The sequence below is a fragment of the Cotesia typhae genome, unplaced genomic scaffold (assembly GCF_013202065.1).
Source record: "Cotesia typhae breed Kobodo isofemale line unplaced genomic scaffold, CoteBio_Ctyphae contig_5, whole genome shotgun sequence".
Taxonomy (NCBI): domain Eukaryota; kingdom Metazoa; phylum Arthropoda; class Insecta; order Hymenoptera; family Braconidae; genus Cotesia; species Cotesia typhae.
The window spans coordinates 12657822-12680336 of record NW_027423757.1 but is presented as its reverse complement, the minus strand read 5'-3'; the positions used below and the strand labels follow the sequence as shown (position 1 = coordinate 12680336).

Here is a 22515-nt window from a genome sequence, read left to right as displayed (position 1 = left end):
AATCGCTCTTCTCTTTTTAGTCTTGCTTTTTTGGTAAATAAAAAACTCAAGTAGACAATAAAACTGTCATAACTGCTCGGGTTTAAAAGCTCAGGATGCTAGTGAGTGTAGTAGCTGCTGGTTTACGTCCTGGTATCTCAACAGAGTTTCAACAGGACGCTGAAAGCTAAACTAAAACTCCAAAAACTACACTTACAGTTCTATAAACTTTAAAACTTTGTATTTTTCCGTCAACAAACTGTCGCTGTCCGCTCAACTTCTCCGATGATTTATCTGAGAGCACAAGGAAGCTATCTCCACCCCCGAGAATTCACCCATCAAATGTCCTACTGCCTCAGGATTAATTAATTATGATTAATTTCGCGCTACGGGGCTTCTGAGTTCGCAATACAAGCGGTTGACAAAATAATCGACTCGGAAATATTTTTTTTATTTTATTTCAAATTTGACAATTTTTTTTTTCTTTTTTCTTTTATTACGGCACATACATAAAAATTAAGTTAGTTATTTTTTTAAATTCGGAATTTTAATGGAAATTCCCGCGCAGTTACTCGTGTGATATTTGTGCAATCTAATTGACATTGAGTGAATTAACGTTTATTCATATTTACAAATTCAATTATTTTATTTTGTTTATTTATAGATTTATTCATATAAATAACTTAATATATAATGATGTAATATAATATAATATAACATAACATATAACAAATGACATTTACATTTACAAATAACGACAGTTTAGTTTCAATAAATTTCAACGATAAAAATTTACAAAAAAATTTACATATTATAATTTGTAAAGTTGTAAAAAAATTTGACACTTTATTTTTTATTTAAATAAGTTTTTAAAGTATTTTAATTATAAGTAACACCTCCATTGGCTAATTTCCCCCTCATACCGATTTTTTTTTCGAGTTAAAAAAATTAATTATTTTATTTTTATGATTATAAAAAAAATTTTAAGCCAACAGAAAATTTTTTTTTCTCAAAAAATTAATAATAAATTAAACCAATAACAAATAACAACAAATAAAATTTAACTAGATAATCACATTTAAAAAACGTACAATTAATAAATATTAACAAATAAATATCCTTATGAATACTTAATAATAATCTTGCCCCCATGGAAATAAGATATAAAAAAAATATATTTCAATTTATATAACTCGTATTGAAAAAATATAAATATATTATATTAAAAATATAATTTACATATAAACAAAATATAATCTCAATACAGTACTTTTGGCCGTTTTTCGTATATATGAAATATATTTTCAATAGAATAAAAATAAAAAATAAGTTTATTAAATTTATAATTTTCATGTAAATCTTTATATATAATAACAATTTAATAAAAATATACTAATTATGTATGAAAAATATATGCAGTAAAATATAGTGCGTATATATCGAATATATATTTTGTTTATATAAAAATTTAAAGACAATCTACGTAAAATATATATTCAAAGTATTCATACAAAGAATACAACAATTTTTAGTGCTTGAAATTTTCAGTCACACAATAGTTGTACCAGTAGGTAAAACTTGTATAAAACGGACAGAGTGACTGCTGTCACTTTGTCAGGTAAAAGACCGCACCAGCCTTTTAAATTCAATATACAAAGGACGACTTTATTTGATGATTTCAACTCTAATAAACACTATTATCAAATCAAGACAAAAAAATTCAACAAAAACTTTGGAATATTCTCTACAACAAATTAATCAAAGCTGAACGAAAACGTGAGCGCGGTTAGAAGCTCCTTTAAAACCAAACTAGTGCCTATGATTGAATTATTTGCGATGTTTACAGGTTGGTTTTCTCCGAAGACCATATGAACTTCTGTGGAAACCAAAATTGTAACACAGTAAATATGTAGAATAAAATCCTGATGGCATGAAAATTTTATGATGTGTTGAAACTGTTACATGCTGTTAAAGTGAAAATGTTCAATACTGTATCTTTATTTATGTTTATTATTAATTCTTTTTTTATTTTATTTCATTTAACTTAACATTTAATTACAATCAAATAAATTGAAAGACTCTGAAGTTAATAGTAATAACACCAACAACAACTTGTCAATACATTAATGCGTGAACTTTCATAATTAATAAATATTTAAGAACTGATTCATTATCTTCAATAGTCATTCAATTCTTCATTGATATTAAATTTGCTTCTTAAGCTTGCCAGTTTGGTGTTGATAGCGCTGTTTAGCTTCGCACTATCATATGTGCTGGGAAAACATTTTTCACTGCAACTAAGAATAAATTTCATTATTTTTCGATTAGCAATAATTTATTACAATTAAAATCTGGCATTTTTCTGTGATAAAGCTCTGTGATAATATTTACATCGAACAGCTAGAATTTTTTTCATCAAGAGCGGAATGTACTTCTGCGTTCTTATTAATTTTGCTCCTTCCTCCTTTAACATTGCTTTCTAGCAAGGTCCTTATGTCAAACAACGCTGAGACCAATGATATACCCATTGCTGTAAATGAGTGTTTCTCCACCGCTGTATCCCATGCATCTACCGGAATCAAAACTCCACTACCTTGTCGGCCAATTTCTATCTAAGAATTAGAGTTAAAGAATAATATTTTATGCTTTTCAACATTTTATAATATAAATACTTGGTCCAATGATACTGGTCTTGCATAAATTTTTTCGTCAGTTGGTGCAATACCTCTGTTCATAGCTAGTTTGGGAGAAATAGTACTGGGGGTAACTTTCAACCGATTTCCAGTGACATTATTATGATTAGTATTATTATTTTTATTTTCAAGATTATCGAGTCTTTTTGTAGCCCTTCAATTATATTATCTCGACGAGTAATGGCTTAAAAAATCATTTCAATCTAGTAATTGATCTATTTATCTAAAAAATCATAACTTTTATCCGTACCTTCTAAAAGACCGTCCACGTTAACTGGTTTCAATTTCTTTGAAACAACTGGCTCGTTAGATACTACTCTGGGTATTTTGTTATCATTATCATTAACCTGTAAATTAGGGAGCATTACTTTTTAATTTAATTTATTTGTGATTATCATAAAAATGTTAATTTATTTGTTGAAAAAATTTTTAAAATAAATTTTCTTGACGCAACCAAATTTTACTGACTCCAAAAAATTTTAAAGTCCGAAATTTTTTTGGCTTAAGAAAATCTTTTTCTATCTGAACATTTATTGTTATTAAAATCACTCGTTTCAGAGCTAGAAACTTTCCGGACCATTCAAAAATAAAAATACCATCTTTTCTTCGTCTACTTTATGTTTCCTAGGATTCGCCGGATTTCGAAGAAGATTTGTAACGGAACCATCTAGAGAAAACTGTAATACATAAAAATAATAATAATAAATGTTTATTCAATATACTTAAAACATTTGAAATATTCAATTGTACTCTATTTTGAGTAGTTGGCGAATGGTTCCGGGACGAAGAGCTGGCAACTTCTGGTTCGTTTCTCACCGTATCTCTAAAATCACGACCTCTGTGCCTAATACTTCCGGCTTCATCAATTTCAAGACCAAATTCCTCTTCTCCATCTTTGGAATCATGGTGTGGACTGGCATTCTTATTTACGACTCTATCTGGTGATTTTTCTCCATTCAATTTTTCCAACTTTGACTCAAGATAAGACTTTCGACCTTAAGTTGATAATATAAAATGAATATATGCGACAATTTGGAGTTTTAATATGTTTTAACATTTTTTAATTTTACTTGACACTTCGATGACGACTCCATCATAAACTTTCCACCCCTTTTTTGGCTTATGCTTGAGTCACGCCACTCAATCACGTAAGAATTGTTTGCATCAATCTTACCGGCTCTAAATTTTGCTTCATCAAAATTTAATATCCATTCAACGGGAATGTCAGGTGTATATTTATTTTTATTTTTTGTTTTGTCGATCCATTTAATTAGTGCATAAGATTGACGTGACATTATCAGAAAAATACAAAATCAAGACTTTTATTATCTAATTAAAGAGATTTGTGCCTTTCGAGCAGCTTAAATAATAAAATGTAATTAGATTATAGCAATTAATAATTTTATAATTTTACAGTTTTGACGTTTTTCAACTTTCACATACATTAATAAAAATAATGTGAAGTTTGTGTACAATTAACAAACAACGTGAATACAGATGTTATCAAAATAAAATAAATAAATACGTTATTAAAATAAAATACGCTATCAAAATAACATTAGATTATTAATTAGAATTTGCTAAATCAATTTAACATAACGATGACAAATCAATTACGGTTATATTTATTGAAATCTGAATTTATAAACGTTTACGTCAGGTACATAATTAAATTTGTCCTATATTATTGAATAGAGCTTTTTAATCATTTTCACACATATTCAGCGACCTATAGTTCAAAATTTTCTGGTCAAATGTTTTTCGTAATTTTCATTACAAAATTAAATATTTATATCATATATTTCCATGTTAAATTGATAAAAAATTTTGAGTTGATAGTGTAATTATTAAAAATGCACATTAATAGTTGAAATTAAATCAGAAATTCTTTTGATTCCGAATTTAAGTTGAAAGTTGTGGAAAAACGAAATATCTAACTATTCTTATAATTAGCAAAGAAGATTTTTATTACTTTCTTTTATGTTACAGAATGTTTTGAATACAAAAATTAAAATTAAAAGTTTTGCACAAAATGGTTTTTTTTTTCGGTTGCAGTTTTCAGTAAATATTATTTCTTTTACTCGTTCCATTTAAGTAATATTGATAATATCGTTACAGATAAGTTTTATTACTTGGAGTTTTTTCGCCTTTTGATTGATAATTAAGCGACATGTATTCTGTGACTAGTATTGTTAAATACAAACTTTATAATATCTATGGTTCATCTAAAGCAATTTCATGTAGGACTAAACGACGTTGGAGGCGAAATAAAAAAACAAAGTAAGTATTTGTTAGATAGATGTGATGAAATGTTTCTACTATTTCAAACTACATTTCTGTATAATTATTAAATTTTTTCAGGACATTATTAAAGTCAGTAGCAATAGAATCTTTAAATTTTATGGTACGTACTTACCTGATATTTTTAAGATTTTTACTACAAAATTTCTACCTTTAGCTCGTCTGAATTAATTAAGGGGATTAATTAAACTAAGAAGTATTTAATTTTAAAATTATATAAAAGATAAAATAATAATTATTTTCTAAGAATATTTCTTCTAAACAATTAATCTTTAGTTTCAGAAAGTTAAAAATTTTTTTAAGTCCTTGATCTTGTAAAATAAAAATTTTAATGTTTACGGGTATAACATTTTACAACAAATTTCACGAATATATTCCGTTATTACTTTAGTATATTACACACCTAGGGAAGTAAAGTAAGAAATGTCTCAGATCACATGTAATTGTCAGCCGAGGCGAAGCCGAGGTTGACAAACATGTGATCTGAGGCTTTCTTACTTACTTCCCGTGGAGTGTATACTATTTTTTTGCTCGACGAAGGCAGGAAGCGGCACTTTCGTTTAGCGCAGCGGGCCGAAAGTTGATGCTTTCTGCCCGTCGAGCAAAAAAATAATTTTTTTAAACATTTTTTAAGTATTGAAGTAACTTACAAGCTTTTAGTTTAGTTATTAACCTTACTTCGATTTCATATATTTATTTGTACGTATTTATAAAAATTATTGAATATTTTTTAAATTATAGGCAAATGAACAAGAGACGGATATATATTATTTGGATCAGACAATGCCAAAGACGGAATATTGCGAAAAAAGTTTTGATTACCAATATCTACAGGAAAATGAATTACAGTTTTCAAATCTTGATGTAGAAGAAAGTGCGGACGAACAAAATGAGGACAACAATTTTGAAACTAAACATGACAGCATTGCTAATTTTATTGATGATAACCATGATTTTAACATTAATGACTGCATTTATAATAACAACAATAGTAATTATTATAATATCCATGATTATCATGAAGATTGTGATGATAATAGTATTACTGATATTATTAACAGTCATCGTGACAACACTCCCGTTGAATCCAATGATATTGATGAAGAATCATCTTCACAAGCAGAGGAATGTGTTTTCAGTCCTCAAATTCTGGTTAATACATTATTACTAATGGCCACAAAATTAAAACAGAACTTTAGCTACACTGATAATGAGACAGTTATGAAATTATTAAATTTATTTAATGACTCGACTTCAATTCACGTATCAAAATATATCTGGAAAAAAATTTTGTACAAATATTCAAAATTTTTAATAATATATCATTTTTGTATATATTGTCATCGTTTTGTTGGTCCTCAAGCCTCAATACCAAAAAAAAAAGAAGATTTATTATACTGCAAGGATTGTAGAAAATATTTTAATATAAAAGAAAATTCGGCAAAGGGTAACATTTTTATTTACTTATCTCTAAAACATCAACTGTCACAATTTTGTCAAAATCACTACAATCTACTTAAAAATCCTGCTGATCGACCCAAGTCATTTGAAATTAATGATATTTATGACGGTACATTATACAAGAATAAATCAAACGATATGCTGAGTATAAGCTTTAGTTTGGATGGTGCCCCAATTTTTAAAAGCTCCAACTGTTCGATCTATCCACTGTTATGTTCTTTAAATGAAATTCCACCACTCCAACGTCAGAAAAATATTATGCTTGTAAGTTTATGGTTTGGTAAAAGCAAGATAGAATATGTTGATAGCTATTTGAAACCATTTGTTGACGAATGTAAAGAACTGTACGAGACTGGACTCACTTATGTTCATGATGGAATAGCTGTGACTCAAAAGTGCCGGGTATTAAACTGTGTTTGTGACTCTGTCCAACGTCCAATTATGAGAGGAACAAAACAGTTTAATGGAGAATATGGCTGTGGGTTGTGTTTACATAAAGGTGAAAGCATAACGAAAGGTAAAGGACACACGAGAGTATACCCACTGTTGGAAAATAATAATTTCTATGGAGAAGGTCTTCGCAATCATGACGATACGTTAATCCATGCCAGCAAAAACCAGTACGGTGTAAAACGAAAAACTTTATTGGCCGATATTCCAGAATTTGACATAATTAATAATATTGATGTAGACTGGATGCATTGCGTACCATTGGGCGTGTGTAGACAGTTCGGTGATATGTGGTTTTCGTCAACAAATTCGAAAAAAATTTTATTGCCGAGCATTATTAAAGGAGGTAGATAAAATTCTAGCATCATTTAAACCTTCCTTAGAAATTTCTAGAACACCAAGAAAAATGTCGGACCGTGCTCATTGGAAGGCACATGAATGGGTGGTATGGTTACTGTTTTACAGCTTACCCATCATGAAAATTTTATTTCCTCCGAATCTTACAGAGCACTGGAGTTTATTAGTCGAAGGTGTAGCGTTGTTATGTAAAAGTTCAATCATGCCATCAGAAATATATCGAGCCGAAAATTTATTATATACATTCATGAAAGAAACTGAAATAATATACGGTAAAGAGTATATGTCCTTCAACGTTCATCTGTTGTCACATCTCGCACAAAGTGTTCGAAATTGGGGTCCGCTATACACCCACAGTGCGTTTATATATGAGAACTACAATCAGTTCCTGAAAAACTGTGTTAAAAGTTCTAACGGAGTTGCAGTGCAAGTAACTGATACTGTCAGAATGAAAACTGCTTTGGAAAATCTTGAATATAAGTGCGCTGATTATCTCACTGAAAATCAACAACAATTCTTGAATAACTTATTTAACAGAGACGAGCAATTTAAAGACAAATTTTTAGTAAATGATGACATTGAACTTATTGGAAAAATTGTTCGTCCCCCAAAATGTTTAAAATATATAAAATTGATTTGTAAAAACGAGTTGGAGAAAACAAAAAATAACGTAAAATTTTACGATCGTGCAAAGATAAAAAATGAAATGATTCACAGTCGAAATTATTCAAAAAAAAGAGTAAAGAAAAGAAACAGCCACACTGTAATGTTGAAAAATGGTAAAATTTTAGAAATTGAAGTATTCATGACTTTAACAGACCCACAAACGAATTTAATTACGACATTGGCAATAGGAAGATATTATAAAAATAAAAATAAGGAATTAATTAAAAATCGACAGCTTGCTCATCTGGTATTATTGGCAAAAAAACCTGAAAGTCTAACAAAAGTTCGGATAGAAGAAATAAAAGAAAAAATAACGTTGCTTGGCTATAAAAAATGGAATGAATTAGTAGCATGTATTCATCTCAATCATTATGAATTATTAACATAGATTAATATGTATATGAATGTATATGCTTTTCTAAAATAAAATTATGTTAATTTTCAATGAAATTTTAGGAACTATGAATCGATGTTTCTATCTCTGATTGCAGTAAGTTATATTCTGTTTATGAAGCTCAAAAAACCTCGGTATGTGCACTGATAAAAAATTAACTTGACTCAAGAGCCAAACTCTTGAACCAAGAATTCCATTTTGACGAAAATGATTTTCTTGAGTCAAGAGATTAAATTCTTGAGCTAAGAAATTATTCTTGGTTTAAGAAAATTTTCTTGAGTCAAGAATTTATTCTCTTGACTCAAGAAAATCATTTTCTTCAAAAATGGTATTCTTGGTTCAAGAGTTTTGCTCTTGAGTCAAGTCAATTTTTTTATCAGTGTCGAGATGTAATTATTAACGTATAGGATGGTTTGTAGTAATATTCAACAGTTTTGTCCCAAAATTAAATGCATACATATCATATGTAGAGTCATGGGGGACAAATGTACGCAGTGAGTAAGACTGCGTAATCTCATCTATTTGGAACTCAACTGAATGGGTTTGCGCACTCTTACCCACTGCACACACTTGCCCCACATGACCCTATGTGTCTTGCAATTTCATGCTTTGAGAATTAAACTTTCCTTTGTACTAAGCTCGATAGTTTCGTTGTTTTTATCTTTTCAAAATTTTAATTATTTATTAGAACACAATTTAAGTTTAAATGTGTGAGGTTAAAACGCCCTGTCAATATTCAGTATTTTTATTTACTCTAAATTTTAAAGAATTTTGATTAAAATTTTTCGTATGAATAATTCGAATATATATTTTACGTAGATTCTCTTTAAATTTTTATATAAACAAAATATATATTGGATATATGCGCACTATATTTTACTGCATATATTTCTTATACATATAATTAGTATATTTTTATTAAATTGTTATTATATATAACGATTTACATGAAAAATATAAATTTAATAAATTTTTTTTTTATTCTTATTCTATTGAAAATATATTTCATATATACGAAAAACGGCCAAAAGTACTGTATTGAGATTATATTTTGTTTATATGTAAATTATATTTAAATATATTTTTAATATAATATATTTATATTTTTTCAATACGAGTTATATAAATTGAAATATATTTTTTATATATTTTTTTTATATCTTATTTCCATGGGGGTGCACACAGATTAAAAATTTATCTCGGATAAATTTCAGTACATTTCAATACTTTCATTAATATAAATTTATACACGATATTTACAGAGGATTGAGACTTAATTGAGCCTAGTGATGATATCAAGTCTGGTTAGCCGGCTTGTCTTGGCTCGGTGACTTCTCCTTGGGATCGTCCTTGGGTCTGGAACCCGGGACTTTGTCCTTCTTGGGCTGAGATTGCGCGGGGCCTTTTTTCTTTTTTTTTTTGGCTTGAGTCCCCTTGAGGTTCATCGCTTGACTCGCGATGTCGTCACGGAACGCCAGGAACCCAAGTTGTGCGTGGGAGGCCTCGTTTAGTGCTCGGGATCTGATGCACGCGCGATACTGATCTGTTGATAATTTTTGGCCCGGGCCTCCTGAGCAAACCTGGAACAATTTTTTAACAAATTACCTTTAATTATCTCTTCAATTAAACTGTAAATTTATTTCAATTTATTAAATACTTATTTAATATAATAATAAATAATTTAATACATTTTTGACAGTTTAAAAATATTTTTTTCTAGTTAATAAAAATTTATTAAGGCCCTTGAGTCCAAAAAAGCATAAAAATTTAATTTTATAAAAAATATATTTGTTTAAATTAAATAAATAAATAAATAATTTATGTTTAAAAAAATAAATATAGGACAATAAATTCTATCAGAGTAAAATGCAAGTGTATGTTGATGTTGGGACTGAGAATAAGACAGCTCTTAGCCCAGTGGAATTAGGAGGTAGGGAGGCTGAGAAACTACAAGTTTAGTCCACTTGGAGCCTTAAGGGGCACACCTAGTGTAACGGCCTAAAAAAAACGTGATTTTTGGGAATTTTTATTAAAAAAAATACTTTATCAATTATTTTAAAATTTTAAGAATATATTTATACATGTTTTAAGAATACATAATGAAATTTTTGAAGAAAAAAATTAAATATTTTTTAAGTTATCGTCGATCTCTAACGGCGCGAAAAAAAAAAGGTCCTTCACTGCTGCAGTGATTCCGGCTTTCTCCGTGGATGAAATCTAAAAAAATATCTCGTTAAACTAGATAATATTGTCTGTACAATGACCTACGATATAAAAAAAAATCAAAAATTGACAATATGGCGGCGTTTTAAAAAAATAGTCGAATTTTACCTAAAATTTTGGTCGTTTGTGGCCTGCGAAAATTCGATTTTTGATCAGATCAAAAAATCGATAGGTCATTGTACGGAGAACTATATATAGAACATGTAAAAAAAATTCGATAGTGATCGGATCATTTGTTTTTAAGTAATCACTGCAGTAAATTCGGAAAATGCTGTTTCGAGAAAAACGCGTTTAAAGATAAAATGATCGTTTCCACTGTTATAAGTGGTTTAAAATCATATTTACAGCTAATCTGCTATTCCAGGGCCATATAATACACCTTCCTCTTCTTCGAAAAGGGCTTGTTCAGCTGAAGAAGCTTTTCTTTGAGATGATCGACCTTCTTTTGAAGAAGCCCTTTGGCGATAATCAGCGATTCGTATTCTCGTGTCGTCCTTAAGAGCCGCAAAATCTCTTGCTGCAGGTCCAACTATCACTCCCATTACATTGAATATCTTCAAAATTGACGAATAACCGTCATTAAATATTGCAGTTGCAAAATTATTTGACAATTCAATAGTTTTGAAGCCATTATGAAGATGCTTGGGTGAAAAGTGCCAAAGTAAACTGTTGTAGCTTTCATTGTTGTTTTGAGTATTGTTACCTTTACATCTATCAAGCAATTCATATCGAGATAAGTCTTCATAAATAGGTTTTATAGCTTCTTGTACTTCTGGATCCAGTGGGAGGTAATCGTGTTTAAATGTACTAGTGATTCCTTCAGCTTCCGCGCGGCGATAAGCGCACCAACTTTCAGCGCCTTCTGGACAATTTTTATGATTTGGGTTTTTGTCAGTTGAACAGAAATGATAAAATGTTGCCCAGATTGCTTTATACATTTCATCTACATTATCTTGATTTCTCATAATTGCTAAACCATAATATTTTTGGAGTTTATTTATAAAATTTACAGTTAACTTTTGTGATGTTTTACTTTTTCCTCCTAATTTCTTATTAATGTTCTTTACACTTCGGCAACGTGTTCCCATTCTTTTTTCACATGTAGATAGCATTCCAATTTAGCAACAGGAATATCATAAGGATTCAAATCTATAAGTCCTTTGTGGGTAACGCTATCACCATCACCAATATAGCGGGTATATTTTACACCATATTTACTAATGGAACGACCAAACATGTCTTTTACACTATCCACTTCCATTTTTGAGGCAGATCCTTTATGATTGGCATCACATTCTTCATCGTGTAATGATAGCCATTCCTCATAATCTTCAGGTTCGCTATCTTTTTTTCTTCCAAAAACACAACTCTGACAATATGTAGATTTTACGCATGAATCAAGAATTTTCTTGCTGTATTTTCCTGCCAGCGTAACTACTCCGAAACGGGAAGTATGGCCACGTTTTTTCCAGGTACCATCGCCGCTAACAGTCAAATTTGTCTCCGAATTTTCTTTCTTTAATGTAAGCTCTTTTTCTTCATTTATAGCTTGCTGCATACTGAGCTTACAAACAGTTTCGGCTGCAATCTGTAAATTCGTAAAACATCCCGCAAAAGTTTGGTCGTAAAATTTGCATGCTAAATCCATTAATCCACAGAAAAATTTATCCCATTTATTCCGATGCCCAATAGACGCATCACAGCAACAATACGTTTATTTATTTCAAATGCGTTATTAATCATTGGTCCAGAATTAATATACGAATTGCCACATTCACAAATAATAGCAATTTTGAACCCTAGACCTCTTGAACTTGCTTGATTGAAAGTAACTTTTTTTTGACAGGTTTTACACACCACTAAATTACTAATTGCACTAAAAACTGATAAAAATTGCAAAATACAATATCCATGAGATGGGTCAATCACAACATTATTGTCATTATTTTGTAATAACTTTTCTGCGGACGTACTGGTATTCGCAGTAGATTGCTCAAATGTAAATCTATTTCCGGTAAACTTGCGTTTTTTCGCAATTGATCGATGCTTAGGAACATTGTGAGTTCCTTTTTTATTTGAATATGAAGATTGATCACTCATTTTCAAGAAAATAGCACGTGTAAAATTATGATGCGCTCGATACAACGATCACAATGAGACTAAATGTGTCTGGCTCCGAAAATAATTTACGTGGCAGTAAACGAAAAATTTCTAGAAATTTCTAGAAATTATTATAATGATATATTTTTGTATACCTGAGAGCCAACAATAGAAACTGGAATCGTGTTATAGGGGCTGGAAGAGACAGTAGACTCTGAACAATACTTCAGGTACGTTTCGCAGCTAATGACACTCTAGCTGCCGAGCGGCTGCTCTTTAAAATGTTATTACTCAAAAACTATTTGAGATATCGATTTGAAATTTTAATATGTTATTTTTAAAGGTGTAATCTACCGAAATATGAAAAAAAAAAAAAATCGACTTTTTCGAAATTTCACACTAGGTGTGCCCCTTAATTGCCTGTACTGAGGCGAATCTGAAGAAGGACAGCTAATACAGTGGTGAGTGCTGTGATTTGGAGCGTCGTTTGCGACAAGTGGAACGAACCTTGACGGGCAGCCCTGTTTAGTGGCTCTATAGACTCCCATCTATTTACATTTCCATCATATGTATATATGTATATTCGCTTGTACATACGGAGGTATTCTCGGTTCTCGGCTCTTGGGTCTCTGGGTTCTCGGGATTGAGAACGCACGGTCACGTACCTCAACACCAACACCAACCCTTTATTCATTCTCTAATATTTGTCCAAGTCTGATTGCCCAACCCGCCGTTGTCCGACTACAGTTCCCATTATCCTGGTTAAATATTATCCACCGCTTTCTTATTATGAATTACAAAATAGCGAATTTATTTTACGGATTTTTGTTTTAAATATGTTTCTGCGAATTTTCTTTCTTTTGAATTTTTTATATTATTTAGATTTTTTTTTCTTAAATTAATAATTTTACAATTTATTATCGTTAATAAAACCTCTCTTTTAAATTTATATCCTTCTTTAGAATATTCAAAATTAATACGGATAGAATAAAGTATTTAAAAATGATAAACTCGAGGATTTAGATAAAAAAAATTTCGGACATATGAAAAAGTCTTTTGAATAAAATTTCCTCATTTAATAGTTCGCTTAAACCTTTCACATTCATACAGAATTAAAATACATAATTTACGAGCTTAATTTGAATACATTGTTTTTTTGTAATTTTTTTAAAGAATTGAATTAATCATTTTAAAGAATGAATAACGGTGGAATGAAAAAGCAAATTTTATTATAATTTAAAAACAAATTGAAAAATATCCATTCGCTTTACTGAAATAGAAATAAAAAATTAGGTATAAGGTAAAAAAATCTTCAATAAAAACGTCAGAGTAATATTTAAGAGAGACATATTTATAAAAAAAAAAATCTTTAGAGGAGATTGATAAAAGAGCAGTGGACTAAGAAATAAAACTCGGTTGACCGATTGTGCTTCATACCACCTTGGTAAGCATTCACATAAGCCATCGAAATAATTGCAGCTCTCTATTGACTCGGTGGAATTTCATATAAGGAAGCGGTATGCCGGAGCTGGAGAGAAACTGCCGCTTTTGGTACTCGAACGAGCGGACTGGCGGACGGAACTATTCGACCAGCTCGAAAATTGCTCGAGCAACCGGGAAGGGGTTTCAAACGGGAGCATGTCCGGGTCGAACTCAGACCCCTTTGTCGCATTATATACTCACCACCGCTTACATTTGCCTCGTACACATTTCCTACATATACACACGTGCATTACTAACAAAGCTAATCCAGTAGTATGAGCAGAGTGCTCTCTCCAATGCTCGTCTGATCCATTAACCAATACCTCGCCAATTCGAGCTCGAATTTGAGGTTCAACTTTGCTATTTTACTTATTTTTAATTCACTTTATCTTGATGAAACTTTTTTTCTGATACATAATACAGCTTTTGTAGTGTGATTGATCTTACCAAGTGATGTAAATTTTAATTTTTGTCAATAAATATTTATATTTATATTTTTTTTTTTTTTTTTTTTTTTTTTGATAAAAATTTTATTTATTTATAGCTCAAAAGTCACGGCAGTCATACAGTGACAATAAATTAAATGCAAAAAAATTTTCAATAATTTTTTTGTAAAAATTAGTTCCAAAAATGACCTTTAAATAATTTTATTTTCAGCCTACTCCAATTGTATATTGATATATAAACGATAAGTTTAATTATACGTAAATGACTTAGTAAGTTTTGAGGCAAAGTTTCTCGCCTGGTGCCTTAAGCCAACCACCCGAGTCCAACGACCCGTCGGCACACCAGACGCTTATACCACTTATACATTCTAGCCTCTACCTTTGCTCGGTAGAACATCGTACCCTCCTAATTCCGATCGATGCCCGGCTTATTAGCAACCAACTTTCGATAATCTCATTATCCAGGAGCGAGAGCACGCCGGGTTATCTCACGATTACTTAAATAAACGGGATAACCCCCGGACACCTACTACGATCACGAGGTAACTACCCAAATTGTTATCGTCAGATTTCGGTTATTATATTCTCAGGAGCTTTCAGTTACTCACCCGTCTTATTTATTGCCTAATTATTTACACGCTGAAAAGCTCATTTATATTTTATAGACTATTTTTATTTCATTTTTCGCAGCAATCCAAAAGTTACTAAATTGGTTAAATTAATCCAATTGTCGAGTTTTATCGAAGAACTAAGTTAGTCAATAGTTCTTCGGATAGAAAAATATATCGATGTTGAAATGGAAGCTTATTTAAAGAGCTTTCACATAAAATTTACAGAAATTTAATAAAATTTTCTGTTCAAAAGTTATTTATAAAAAAGTAGATAAGTTTATGAGTCAAAAAAAAATTTTATCAATAGAAAAAATTCAATATTTAAAATTTTAAAAGAAATAAATTTGTAGAATTATCTGCGAAAAAAAAAAAAAAAATAACAGACATTTATTTACAACATTGGGGTTAAAAAGAGTGAAAAATCAAGGGAATATTAAAGCAGTGATTTAAAATTTAAAAAAGTAAAGAATAGAGTATGGAATGTAGTCTAAAAAAGGGCAGTTAGAGGCAGGAAGAAGATATTTAAAACCAATAAAAACGGATGGTTCATTCAAACATACTATTGTGTATGTGAAACTGTAAGTTTAAACCCAGAAAAGAATTCAACGAGGAAACTGTTCCGTTGCAAAGCTCGGCTGACTTTACGAGAATTGCTCTACTTTTTCCTCGGTTACGACTCGCCTGGGCTTTTATGCTACTTGCTGCACGCCACGGGATCCCATATTCTTTGGGAAATGGCGTCGAGACTGCGGGAATGTACTCGCAACAATACTGCCCGCAAACGATATACACCACCATTACTCGTTATTATTCTATATCCTGCAATATTGTCAACCGTATCAACTTCTCTGATGCCGTACCGGCTTACGAACATTCTCCACCTGTCATTTTTCCTTTTTCTTTATCCGACAGACTTTCTAATAACTGTAACAATTAGCAGTTACCGGTAAATTTTAATAAAACGTCGAGTATATTAAAATCAAATTTAATTAAAGACCAAATTATCAGATTGATCAATAATAATCACTAAATTTTTTAGTAAAATTTTTTAATAAAATTTTTATCAAAATTTAGACTTAAAAAATTTTTTTTCGATAGTTAAAAAATTATTAACAGTCAATAAATAGTTTTTTAGACTTCCTGACATTTACAACCTCTGAAATTAAATTATTTTAATAATTACTATATTGATAAAAAAATACCTTGGGATGCCATATATGAAAAATTCCAGGATCTGTTGCTCTGACGACTTTAATGTTGCTCCTGACGTATTTACGGTAGAGAGTAACGTCTTCGCCGCCCCAGCCGACGATGTCTTCGTCGAAGCCCCTGACTCTGAGAAAATCCGATCTGAGGTAGTAGAAACAAAAAGCAAAAAGACTTTGTCAATAAAATAGAATAAAACTCAAGACAAGAGCTAAAATAAACACAAAAGCTCTTAAGTGTATATTATTTTTTGGAGAGTAAGTTGTTGGAATAAACAGTCCAGTACAGTACCTGTACTGGCAGGTCATGCCGTATCCGAAGTCTCGCCAGAAGCCAGTGTCCCTGGAAATCACGAGTTGATCTCTCTCGGGTGGGACCTCGCGGCCCTGGAGCGTGTAGACAACGTGAGGATTGTACAGACTGAAGACAATGGGATAATAGACTTTGCGCCCGGGGGCTGTATTCCACCGACACCTGCGACAGAATTCACCCAATTTCACTCACTACTTCTTGCTCTGATGTCTAGCTGTAGTTCTACCAGAAACTCGAACAGCAAACCCAAATATATACCTAATCCGGACTTTACTTTAGTTTCTTGCCAACAAGGATCTTTGTCCTTTGCCTTATTCCCATGTTAATCCGGTGTTTTGGTACGACCATCATTATTATTCAAATTTAAAACTAATAGACTAACTGGTGTAGGACTTTGACTGTTCCAAGCGAGCTTTGTATTGATTTTTTAATTTTCATTCTGTCTAGAGCCCCGTTATTATTGTTATTACTATTATGAACTTAAATTATGCCAAGAGTTGGCTGGCAATAACGACCTTCTTTGGAATTGGATCGTTAGACTAGTGGGAAAATAATGAGCCAATTACCAGCGAGTTATTATTAGCACACCAACATCTGCGGGTGTGTCTAAACTCTTTCAGACTTTGTTGGTATTAACTTTATTGTCTGTCTATCAATTAAATTTATATTTTAAGAAATTAGTCTTCGTTTAAATAATTTTTATATTTTAGGTCAACTTTTCAAAAATAAAATTTTAATTTAATAATAAAAAAATCATATTTAAATTTTTAATAATGACTTTTATAGTGACTCCAAGGTTGCTAGTTTAATATTATTATATTTTTTAAAGAGCTTATAGAATTTTATTGAATTAATTTTTGATAGTTTGATCAGAAAATTAGCTAGCTTAAAAAATGTTCCGACGGAAAAATTAAATTACCATAAAAATATATTAAAATTGAAGTTTATGTGCAAATGAATGAACAATTAGTTACCTGTCAAGAAACCTCGCGCTGAAAACGACATCGACGTCACACATGAAGAGCAAGACATCATTATCCCCGGTCCAAGCCCTCTCGGCGCCAACTCTGAGGCCTTTTCCCCTCGAGAAAGTTTCATTGAGGGCAAGGAGCCGTAAATTCTGATTGGTACCTCCGGTGCCGCGTGTCATGAGCACCCTCGACATAATGGACCTCGCCTCGGAGAGCCCTTCTGTCCCGAAGTAGACCACCGTCAAATGGACCCGTCGGTCGTTTTTCAGCCCGATCTTAACGAACTTGTCCATGAAGCTCTGGAAGGTCCCGGTCCTCCCTGACAGAGGGAGAATTATATGGATGAGCTCCTTGTCCCTGGCGGGCTGCCTCTGGAGGGACACAAAGTGGATCGGGGCGTAGGGTCTCATCATCACGATCTTGGTGTACCCCGAGTTCACGTTAGTCTGCGTCACCTGGGAGCTTTTGTTCACCGTCTTCGACCTAAAGTACATCTCGTACTGGGTCCCGGTAGTCGGCTCCACGCGGTACAGCCCCTCCAGAAAGTCTTCTTGGGTGTACTTTCCGGCGATTGAGGAGACATTCTTGTTGAGCGTGTCCACGGCTTTCGCCAGGGCTTCCAGCAGGTCTTTTCTCTTGAACCCGATCGGCTTCTCCACCACACGCTTTCCCAGTCCCAGGTCCACCGGGTACAGCCGCGAGTAGGTGAAGTGGCTGAAGGCTATCAGCTCGTACTCGTTGTTCAGCGGCAGACCCTGAGTTATTTCCGCGAACTCAACTTGCCGTCTCGCGGCCAGGCAGTCTCCGATTTCTGTTGAGTTTAGACCTGCTAGAGTTTCTCCGTGGCCAATTGGTCCACCTAGAAGTTTAATAATTATTTTATTTTTTAATATTAATATGTTACATTGAAAAAAAAAAAATTTTTAGTACAAAAATTCTTGATCTGAATAATTTTTTAAATTGAATTAATTTTATAAGCTGTAAAAATTTTATATTTATATAGTTTTGTATAAAACAACTTTATTCTACAAATAGCCGCAAGAAATTCCTTCAAGCCGAACTAAGTAATAAATAAATAAATAAATAAATAAATAAATAAATAAATGAAGCATAAAAGACTTGAGTACATTGTCAAGCTGACGTACGTTACGTGCTCGATCCACGAAAGTATTTTATGGGGCATTAAATCAGGGTTTTAAGCCCGAAGCGGTAAAACTTGAACTCAAAAGAGAATCGAGAACGAGTATTGTAAAAAAAATAGTGAGTTGAGTGGTCGGATAATAGCGACTACCATTACGGAAGTTCCCGAGAGTTAAGGAACTACGAATTGACTGACAAACTATAGCGGTAGCTACTAAAACAACTGTATTATCGGGGGAGATAAAAACTCCCCGCTCCAGAGCTTTTCACTCGAGAGTCGCATAAACTTAAATAAAACCGTGAAGGGGAATCTTCTATCAATCTCTTCTTTCCCCCTCTATTATGAGTTCTCGCTGCTAAAATTTTAAGGCTCGGGGTCGTAAAATCGTTACGACTTTACGACAAAACTAGTCGCGTTTTCTGGAAATTTACAGCCTTTACATCTTGAGAAGTACTTACAGCGCGATCTTTAAACTCGAAAACTTTATATTCACATTCTTTGTCACGATACACGTACTTCAATCCACGATTTAATTAAAGCTTCAGCAAGAGGCATTTATTATTTGCGTGAATATATAATACATAAAAGTCTTTTATTTTATTTAAACTTTAATTCAACATTGTCGTTACGTAAAACCTTTTTACATTTGTAGTTAAAACGGCAATTAAAATGGCAATGTTTAACTCAAAATTACGACCGCTTTAAACTCTTGACATTAAAATTTCTGTGGCAATAATAATTGATAAATTACCTCGGTAATTAAATAAAGCAATTCCTGTGTAAAATTTGATCTGATAATTATATATCTCTATATCTTTCTCTCTTTTTGATGAATCACATTACTAATGTAATTGAATAAAGCTTTTAATGTACGCGAAAGACATCCCAGATGATGAAAGGTTCATTGTTCCTCTACCTGGAGATATGTGCGCTTATTAATATATATATATATATATATATATATATATATATATATATATATATATATATATATATATATATATATATATATATTCACCCCACCTATCTCCGTAATTCCGCCGAGTTATGCGCCATAAGACTTTAATTCTCTGATTCGATTTAATCACATTATCTAATTAACTTCAGTAATTGAACTTTATGAAATAATTATAATGATAATACAATATAATAATAACAAAAAGAGTAATCTCTACATGTCAGCAGAGTGAAACTCGCTCTATTGAATAATTAATAAATAATAAAAATTATATTAAAAAACAGATGAAAATCATTGAGCAAATATTATCATTCAATTAGCTGGTGAATCAGATTGATTAAATTAGCTAATATACAGGGGACTCCTGCAATAAGGTGAGTTTTGAGCTGCTTAAGCATAAGCTCGATGGACGTGCTGACCAGGGTTTAATGCTGCTTTATCTTCGGGCGCTATTGAAATCTGTAGAGAAAAATCTATCTGTATGTGCGGAGTCTGTAGCTATGAATACAAACTGAAGGGTGTACCGAGTCTAGTCGACACTGAGCTTTATGGCTAAGCCAATTCAGATCAGCTTTAAGCGTGTATTCAGTTACTAAAGCTCTGAGGACTGCTTCAGTAATAGAACATGAGATTCTAGACGGTCGTATCTTCGACGACCTATCTCGTTAACTTTTGCTTCTGATAGTGTGTCAAAAGACGAAAAACAATTTTAGGAATGTTTATGTAAATGTTTATGGCCGTAAAAAAAATACAAATAAAATTTTTTCAACAAAAATAATAACAAAATTAGAAGCTGTATTGTGAATTTAATATACGAAAAATTTGATTTGAAGCGAATGTACAGCAGAGAGTATAAAAGATGAAACGAACCTGTTAGTTGAAGTATCTGTAACTTGAGACTGCGAATTTCGGCGGTGAGTCTTTCGATTTCGAGTCTCGTTTCTTCTTCACGTTGATTCGCTTCGAGCAAACTCGGCGGGGTTATTGAATCTGAAATGCAGATAAATACAAACTTCATATTCTGTAAAGATAACAATATATGTATTTACTTTTTCAATACGATGAAAATACTAGATATGTATCTAAGCATATTTTTTAATGCAACAACAACAACAACTACAACGGGAAATACATTGCCGGCGGGTTCAAAAATAGACTATTACATATTACATATCGAGAAAATGGAATATGTAAGTGAGCTTACGATGGAGGAGGATCCCATCGTGCTAAAGTAAATTCCAAAATATAACCCTTATACTGGAACTATTCAGTTGCCCTAGGCGTTTTTCCAGCAGCATAGTGTCTGCACAGGCAAGCGGAAGAAAATTTAGATGACGCGGGAAGTACTTTTTATTCAACAGCGTCTGTTTATGGATATTCTCGACAGTTATCACCACCAGTAGGTTTACTTTTTCTCCAGGGTGAGTTTAAACTTTAAGTTGAACGGTTCGAGAGCCTAATTTCACCTAGCAAGCTCCCCAGACATCCAGCAAAAAATATTTGTAAAGAAATAGGAGTCTAGCTTCATCAGCCCGACAACAACTGACTTATTTCTTCTTAAGTACCCGGAGTAACATCCCTCCGAACTCTGGAGTATGCTTGTCTGCAGCTTAAGCTCTGAAGAAAAAGTTAAAATAAGGACAGAAACTGTTGGAGCGAGGTAAAAAAACCGGGCCGGGTTTACGACCTGTAAAGGATCGAGCACAGAAAGTACAATAAATCGAGCCGGTTTTTTCTTCCCCGTACAGCGCTTCTCTTCACCGAGTGTAAGTGAAATAAATGTCTTTGTTCCAAGTTTAATGGGCCACCAGCTAGAGTTACTTACTACCGATATTCCTGTTCTTTTATTGTTAATTCTCTTATTTATACCCTATTAGAATTTTTTTTTCCTTCCTTATCCATAAATTCATTTCTTCTCGGCGCTGAATTCGCCCAACCGGTGATTTTATTATCAGTCCGGAGAATTTCAGATGTAATTTCTGTTCCAGTCCGTTTAATTATTAGCCAAACTCAAACTTTATATTTATATATTTCATTATTTTAAGCAACACATCCAAGAATACCAAGCAGAGATCTCCAGATATATTAATGAATTCAGTTTTGTTATTCACGTGAAAAACAGAAGCAAGCACCTGCTGTTAAAAAACTGAAGAAACAATGTTTTTTTTTCTTCTCTCTCGTAGCGATGTTTCTTGGACTTTATATATATATATATATATATATATATATATATATATATATATATATATATATATATATATATATATATATATATATATATATATATATATATATATATATATTTTTTTTTTTTCATTCTGGTGGTACTGCTGGTGCTGGAAGCAGCTTTGTATTCAGCGACCAGAAGTTGTTGGCCAGTAATTCAGATTTCTGGAAGCTAAGAGTGCCTTATAAATATATATATATATATATATATATATATATATATATATATATATATATATATATATATATACACAAGAATCCTCGAGATCTAGCTGGTGGAATCTTGCCAGACATGCGCTCCATAGCTGAATTATAATCCCCGCGTTTTATTAGTGTTTGTTTTTATTTCAAAGACCCGTAAATTTTGATTAATAATTTGTCGGTCCACTCGAACGGCTTATCATTTATAATTTATAATTTATCATTTGGAGGAAAAAAGGCTGCTAAATGTAAAAAGGCGAGGATTGATCTGATCGACAGAAGAATTTTATTAACCGGCACTTGTGTACTCGATAGTAATCGATCCCAAAGACCGCAG

General features: G+C 31.9%; 1 protein-coding gene across 6 annotated transcripts in view; it reads right to left on the bottom strand.

Moving 5' to 3' along the window:
• Positions 1–9309: 9309 nt before the first annotated feature.
• LOC141530822 (chondroitin sulfate N-acetylgalactosaminyltransferase 1-like) overlaps positions 9310–22515 on the bottom strand; it is a 51310-nt gene continuing 38104 nt past the window's right edge. For 4 of the 6 annotated variants that reach the window (XM_074248162.1, XM_074248161.1, XM_074248160.1 and 1 more), the window contains 5 exons: positions 20622–20741; positions 17656–18511; positions 16661–16843; positions 16366–16513; positions 9311–9881 (listed from right to left, as the gene is read on the bottom strand). In XM_074248162.1, coding sequence (XP_074104263.1) covers positions 9597–9881; positions 16366–16513; positions 16661–16843; positions 17656–18511; positions 20622–20741 — 1592 coding nt within the window. In that variant the 3' untranslated portion in view covers positions 9311–9596. Of the gene's footprint in view, positions 9882–16365; positions 16514–16660; positions 16844–17655; positions 18512–20621; positions 20742–22515 lie in introns of all 6 variants that reach the window. The other 2 variants (XM_074248156.1, XM_074248157.1) reach the window with 1 other exon arrangement.